Source organism: Rattus rattus, chromosome 12 (assembly GCF_011064425.1).
Source record: "Rattus rattus isolate New Zealand chromosome 12, Rrattus_CSIRO_v1, whole genome shotgun sequence".
Taxonomy (NCBI): Eukaryota; Metazoa; Chordata; class Mammalia; order Rodentia; family Muridae; genus Rattus; species Rattus rattus.
Window position 1 is genome coordinate 44852295 of NC_046165.1, and position 7547 is coordinate 44859841.

Sequence of the window (7547 nt, forward strand, 5' to 3'; positions counted from 1 at the left end):
AGTCCCCACTTTATTTTAAGTCAGTTTACCACACTTTAATTCTAAAACAGACTTATTTTAAACAAACAACATATAATATTCAAACCCCTTTATGTAAGTACCATTAAGGGCATCCAACGTGAAAGAATTTTTACCCAAACAACAAAATATAAAAAGCCACATTCATCCAGGGGAGAGGAAGTCTAGAGGGCAGTTCCACGTATATTATAAAATAGTACTTGATAAAATCAGTATCTGAACTACAAAGTGAGACCCTATCTCAAAACAAGAAAAAAATCAGTACAGGTTTTTTGTTTTGTTTTAATATTTTAGATAGACCTCACCTACCACAGTGACTTTAAAGAAGCAAAGTGTGAGGAGAATGGAGGCTCTCGCCCACAGTCCTATTAGTCAGTTCACTAAGGCAGTAGAACAACTTCAAACCCACGGACGGCCAGGGCTACACAGCCAGCTCCAGGCTGGCCTGGGCTAGACAGAACCTGTCTGTCTCAAAATAAAAAAACAACATGCATACCCAGTAAAATAAATTTAAAAAACCAAACTCATTAAGTTTGTGGTGCAAAGAAACTTACCACCTGAACAGCAGGCTAGGGATTGTCTCTGTCGTTTCAAGTCAGGGTCTCACAACGTTGCCTTGGCTGGGTGGGAGCCCTCCATGTACATACACCGGACTGGCCTCGACTCACGGAAATCCACCTGGCTCTGCCTTCAGAGCTTTTTGAAAGCTACTGTATTTGCATTCCCTTTGTGCAGACGCCTCAGAAGATGAGCGTTAAGCTTTCTAGTTAATAAGCATGCCCACATACACCCAGGTAGAAGAACCACAGCCAGTTATAAAATCAGATTTCAAATGAATGAGGCTTTCCTTTAACTCCCGAAGTTCTAAATCACATGTCCACAGGGTGGCAGTGTCAAGGTCTTCACTTGGTTCCTGGAGCAAATTTGAAGTGTGCAAAAAGCAACCCACCTCATGATAAGCAACCCACCTCATGATGTGCAAACCAGTTACGATCCACGTGTGTGCAAAACCTGCCTGGCGATCAGAAAACAAAACCGCCCTTCATTTCCCCATTGCTCTCAATGGGATTTACTTTCTGACGTCTCAAATATTTCCTTCAGGCAAGTCTTTGAACCTGATCTTTCTGTTGTGTTGCAGCCACACTAAGGGAGAGCCCAGAAGCAAGCAGAGAAGACGGTTTGTCACTGCACTGGTCCAGGGCAAGTGACAGTAGATACTGGCAAGGGAAGGTGTGGGAGGCCACCACAGATTCGCTCTCCAGTTGACCCTGCACAGTGCTATCAAATTAACCCCATTAGCTCACATTCCCAGAAATCCACTTTCCTAGCAAGTTTCCTAGTAAACTCCTTTAATTCCAAATTCCAAAACCTCTCAAACTTGTCAAGGATCAAGAAGATTCCTGGCATGAACTGTTGTCAGCAGACTTTGTAACCTGGCCTTCAGACACTCAGTTGCTTCCTGACCACCCGCAGATGCCATGCTCCAAGTCTGGTAAAAGAAAGGAAAAAAGTCAAAGTCCCCAGCCCAGAGTCACACTGCTGACAGGACAGGGCTAGGGCAAAACACACATTCCATAGGGACAGGGATCGGCTACTAGAAAACCCCAGAGGCTGAGGAGGGCCGGGAAGAGGCTGCAGAACTTGTTAGAGCTCTGATGTGATTCCCCACGGATCCTAAGCTATTGTTGCAACCTTGTTTCCCATTCCTATCCTACTATCCCACACTTCAGCCAAAATGTGCTACAGCTGTTAATGTGCTTCTGCTCCTGCCTGCTTCCTCCGCAAGCCTTGTCTCCCACCCCTTCTGAATCATGAGAGCCTGGCTCTCTTCACTACCCTTCTCAAAGGTTGCTTCCCACAAGGGGCCTGTGCCATTGCTCACAGATGTGAAAGTCAGAGCCCTTTAAGTGCTCGGGCCGTTAGTTTAGTGTGAGCATCTCTCACACCGTACGCTGTCACAGTTACCTGTGAATTTCGTGTGACCACTTGCATGGATTACTTCGAGTATGTACTGCATTATCAGAACAATCTAGGATTCATCTCTCTACTCATCAAATATTTTACCATTATTTTAAGGTAAGTAATATCCAAACAGCAAGCATACTCAGAGATAAAATATCCCATAGGCTTCTTTTACTTCAATCCTTTTTAATAGTTTTTGCCAGCACATAACATAACTTAAGAAATAAAGCCTACAATTCCATGCTTTTCTGTATATTTATACAGTTGTATAACCAACTAAAATCTAATTTTATAGTCTTTCAGTACCTAAACATAACTACATTATCAGGTACCCCTACCCCAACCCAGTCTCTTCTCTACTTCAAAGCAAGCATTCTTTATAAATGCTTTATAAATGCTTTATAAACTTTATAAACATTGTCTGCCGTGGGCATTTTATATAAATGGAATAAAAACCAAAAACTGCTGTTGTTTTGAAACAGGATTTGGCTGACCTAATACTCTCTATGCAGACCGACTAGCCTAGAGCTTAGAGACCCTCCTGCCTCTAACTCCCAAGTGCTAGGATTAAAAGCATGTGTCACACACCACAGGGACTAAACAAGGTGGTCGTTAACACCTTGTTTCTCTCACTAAGCGTGATATGCTTGACACTCAAAAGTCCATGCCGTGGTCCAGATCACCATGCCTACCTTATCTCCTGCTAGTGTTCCATTGCACAGACAGACACTAAACTCTGGTCCATCCTCGAGCCTTTTCCAGCTTTTGCATATGAGGAAAAGTGCTATAAACATTTACATATAAGTTGTAACTGAGACGTATGTTTTCACTTCCGAGGAACATTCTGTTTACTATTTTAAGGAACTGACAAACTTTCCCAATTGACTACACCATTACACATTTGCACCAACAGTGTGTGCAGTTCCAACCTCTCTGTGGTATAAACTGAGCAGGACTGATCTCACTACACAGCGCCCTTTTCCTCATACTACCCTGATGAAATAAAAGAAACAGGGGGGACGCGGAGGGGGGGTTGCTTCAGTGGTTAAGAGCAGTTGTTGCTTTTAAGAGAACCCAGGTTCAGTTCTTAGCATCCAGTGGTGACTCACAACTATCCTGATTTCAGTCCTAAAGGAATTCAACAACCTCCTCTGACCTCTGTGGGCACCAAACGCCCTCGTGAAACACATGCATCCGTGTGGGAGGATGCTCATACAAATAAAGGAAATCTTTTTTAAAATTTGAAAAAGGGACAGGGAAATGGCTCAGTAGACAAAGGTACCAGAGCCAAGGCTGACACCCGGAGTCTCCTCAGGGGTCCATGTGGTAGAGGGAGAACTGAGTCCTACAAGTTATCCTCTGAACAGGGAGGGGTGAGAGGAGGAGAGAGGGAGGAAGAGAGAATATTCTTTTAGTTTAAAAAAGGTCTACAGGTTAACTGCAGCCAAAAGCAAGCAAGGGAAGAAAACATGAATGAACAAGCAAGGTAAATTAAGCAGAAAGTAGCTAAAAAAGAGAGAGACTGGCTGATGTGTCCAGACAGCTATTCATGGTCTAGAGAGAACACCTTAGCCACTGGCAACCTAATGAAAGAATCTTCAGACATTTATCCAGTATATCTTCCCAACTATTCAGGAATTATCAAGGTCGTGTAAAGGACACCTGCAATTCACTCCCATAATTTAAACCCAGACTTCATAAGGTCTAATTAATTGCTATTCCATTCTATTCATCTGTAAATATTCAATGCCTAAACATAACACCTACAGGCACACAATAGCCTGCGTGTTCCTCTATTGTCCGAGTCTTCTGAAGTAAGATTTCTTTTTTCACATACCACAGCCACATTCAGGCTTTTCAGAGACGAACTGGGTGTGACACATCTACTAACCTGGGCTTATGACAATAAGGATCAGTCTCACAGTAACAATAACCACACAGAACAAAGAGTCAAAAATGTTTGCAGACCTCTCCTGATATAAAAGGTCGATCCTTGATTAAAGGAGCATGTAACCTACTCAAAATTACAAACTTTGAGATTCCTGCCTCTCTTCTTGCTCTGCCATTGGCTGCCTCCAGCACGTGCCTACTGAACCCTACTTCCGGCTAGTCTCCTGGTCCTAGTCCCATCCACCTCAGGTTTTCTGATTTACATTCCCCACTGGGAGAAATCCAACCAGTTCTTCAAGGTGCAGGGCAAGTGCTCTCCCTCTCTCTCCATTTTGCCCTTCCCGGAGCCAAACCTCCACCTCACCTCTAGGAGCAATCCGTGTGTCACTGGGACCCTGCCTGCCTGTTCCCACCCGGCCCAGAGCTAGACAGGGGACATCTTGGGCAGGAATGCTATCACCCTACCACCGTCCTAACTCACCCCAAACGTGCAGTATGCCCACCTGTGATCACTCACTGTTCCATCTATGATAGCACAGGTGTTAGCACCAGTCAAATACTTGCAAACATTAAACAAAGCAGGGGTAGGAGTCTGTTCTTCCAAATCTGGGACAAAGTCTTTAGTGCCTGGTTCTTGATGACATGCGATACAGGAAAGTTGTAGATAAAAATTTCTGCTCCCACTATCTGTCCAAGATCTATCTAAACTTTGTGAAGAACGCACTGGTATGGAGACCCTAGGGGGCTGCTAGAGAGGTTTGGAGCATTTGTTACTCCTGCTGAGACCAGGGTTTGACTCCCCAGCACCCAAACACGGTGGTTCACAACCATCCGTAACTCCAGTTCCAGGATCTGACACACTGTTCTGACCTCCCTGGGCGCCAGACACACACGTGGCACACACGAAGGCAAACGTACATACACACAAACAAGTTTAATGAACATTGTTCTAAAATCTAGTCTGGTGTCCTAAGCCTGTGATCTGTGCACTGAGGAGGCAGGAGCAAAAGGGTCTCTTCATCACCACAGAGACTTGGAGGCTACCCTGGGGTGCATGAGAAGAGGTCTGAGCATACCTACCTTACCCTCAACCTCAGAAAGACTCTAAACAGGCCTTGAGGCAAATGCCTGAAATCCCGCTGCTGAGAGAGAAGGAGGAGGATCCCAAACCCCAGCAGTTCCAGCTCCAATGAGTTCTAGGCTATCTTGAGCCGCACAGAGAAACCATCTTAACACAACAATGATAAGGTGCTTACGGCTCCAAAGCTAGAAGACACCAGTACACTAAGGTCGAAGACCTCCACAAGGTCCCATAGCTAATGACTGGAGCGGAAATGAGATTCTACCCAGCATTACCCACCTGCCTAGAGCGCCTGAACAGCGGGGACCTCAAAACATCGGGGGAGGGAGGGAAGATGTGCACAAACACTCATGTTTTAAATATTTGCTAACGGGCTTTTCTGGTTTTAATTTTTACGAGGAAAAGCCAATTAACCCCTAATCGCACAGAACACATAAATAGCTATTTTCAAATTCAGCTGTGCCAGTTAAGGCTATAAAATATTTCGGGAACACACAACCAACCAAAACTTCTGCTCAACAATGGCTCTGACCAGAAACTCATCCGCGGGAGTCAGTTTTTCCTTATTTGCGCCCAAAGGCCCAACAGACTAAACATTACAGCTGCCCCATTTTTCTAATTTCAACTTGCATTTATGATAACGCTTTTGTTTCCTTTACAGCGCTCGGGCTGCTGACACAGCTGGGCCGCTTCTTTGTAATAAACACAGGGCTTCTATATTTAAAAGTACAGTGCAACTTTGTTGTAACATCCCCTCCCCAGTCTCCGGGCTAATTTCTGTCTTCCAAGCTCCACCTCCATCCCATGATTTTTTTTTTTTTTTTTTTAAATCAGTGACGCTCCAAACAGCCTCCCGGAAAGCCGGTTCTGTTCTTTCAGACGTCTCATCACAGTGGTATTTTTCTTCTCCGCAGTTTTGCCGTGTGTTTGAAGAGGAAAGAGGAGTTAGAAGGAACACAAGAGGCGTTCTGCAAAGGCCTTGCCTTAAGGCGAGGGCTGCTTGAGGGGCGGGCTGCAGTGCACGCGGCGGGGGTCCCAGGACCGGGCGAGCGATAAGGATCACCAGGGGACCGGCGATAGGGAGCAGCGGGGGCTGGCGTGCCGAGGGGTCTCCAGCCACTGTTGACAGTAACTGGAGCGCGGCGGGCACGCCCCGGCCCGCCGAGTCGGAAGGGGGCGGCGGAGCAGGGTGTGGACCGAGGGGGCACCGGGGCGGGGGGAGATAAGGCGAGGCCCGAGTTAATCATCACCTCCCTAGTGCCTGGAAAAGTACGGGTTGAGGGCGGGGTGCAGCGGCGGGGAAAGCGAAACTCCTCCCGCATCGCCCGGAGGGCACCGGCCGCTCATCCGGCCTCCGCGAGCTAGTTCCCAGCCCCACTACCAACTACACCGTTTGCTCACAAACTCAACCGAACGCAGACGCTTAAGTTAACCAGAGCCACTAGAAAGCAAAACCAGTTCGTCCAAAGTCGAATATGTTAAGAAAAAAAAAAAAAAGTTATGCCGTTCCCATACCGGGAGTCGAACCCGGGCCGCCTGGGTGAAAACCAGGAATCCTAACCGCTAGACCATATGGGAAGTGCTACTGCGAGCACTGCCGTGACCCACCTGACTAGCGTCAGCGATGCTACCGCTCTGCACGACGCGAGCTGAAGCCGCCCCCGCGGCCGCTGCCCCACTGGCGGGCACGAGCCCGGCAGAGCGCGCGGGCGTGGCGGGGGGGAGGAGCGGGCCGACGCGCCCCTGGAAAGTTCTGAGGCGAAGCCCAGCGCCCCGTGCGCTCCCGGAACCGGCGGCTGCGCCTTTCTTTCTCAGCCGTCAGGTCCGGGCTGCTCCCCGGTCACAGAGCGGGCGGGCAAGCCGGCAAAGCCGAGGGCGGCGCCGTCTGTGGGAACAGCTGCGCGCGGCGGGGGTTGCGGGGAGGCGGTCGAGCCTCTCGGCCGCGAGCCAACTCGGGAGTGGAGGTTCTGGATCCCGGGAGGCGTGAGGACCGCGGGATGGAGCCTGGCTGGGACGCTCAGGGGCCGCAGCTCCGGTCCCGTCGCGCTTTCGTCCCTTCTGGGTGACCTCAACCCCTTTATACCGACCCCACCTCTCAGGCGCCGCGAGTACCGCCCCGTGGGGGAGGGGAAGAGGCGGTGACACCGCGCGCGCGGATTGGGCCGTCGAGGCTGCCGTAGGCCGCCCGCGGAAACGCCGTTCGGGGGACGCCGAAGCCGGGAGGTCCTGGCTTTCGCCACCGGCGGACATCAGTGAACGGGCTCGCAGGCTACGGACGGAGCAGCCGCGATCATGTGAGTCGGGACGGGTTGGGCTTGCGTCGCGAGGCGCCCGCGAGCGGCCTCCTCCTCCCGCCCCTCCGCTCGCCCCGGGCCGCCCGACCTGCCAGGCCGGTTCTCTGGGAGAACGCGGCCGCCCTTTCGGCCTGAGCCCCGGACTCGGGTGCCGCCCCCGCCCGCCCGCCGGCTCCGGAGGCCTGGGTGACGCTGCGGCTGCAGAAGTCCTGTGGCTTTTCCCAGCCTCGCGTCCCCAGAACAAATGAATTAGCTAGAAGGGCACGGGAAAGGGAAATACTTTTCTTTGAGACTCGTATTTC

At 49.7% G+C, this 7547-nt stretch overlaps 2 protein-coding genes, 1 non-coding gene and 1 pseudogene across 3 annotated transcripts in view; 1 reads left to right on the top strand and 3 right to left on the bottom strand.

Moving 5' to 3' along the window:
- LOC116913154 overlaps positions 1-6273 on the bottom strand; it is a 43542-nt pseudogene extending 37269 nt beyond the window's left edge.
- Elf1 (E74 like ETS transcription factor 1) overlaps positions 1-6661 on the bottom strand; it is a 96892-nt gene extending 90231 nt beyond the window's left edge. The window contains exon 1 of the mRNA XM_032917950.1: positions 6560-6661. The gene's annotated coding sequence lies outside the window, so the exon portion shown is untranslated. The remainder of the gene's footprint in view (positions 1-6559) is intronic.
- Positions 6427-7493, top strand: LOC116913155 (branchpoint-bridging protein-like). Its single transcript, XM_032917363.1, has 3 exons — positions 6427-6491; positions 6607-6773; positions 7051-7493. Exons 1-3 carry the CDS (start codon positions 6427-6429, stop codon positions 7491-7493), a joined length of 675 nt encoding a protein of 224 aa, XP_032773254.1.
- Positions 6458-6529, bottom strand: Trnae-uuc. Its single transcript has one exon. It is a non-coding gene; the product is annotated as a tRNA-Glu (tRNA).
- Positions 7494-7547: the final 54 nt, after the last annotated feature.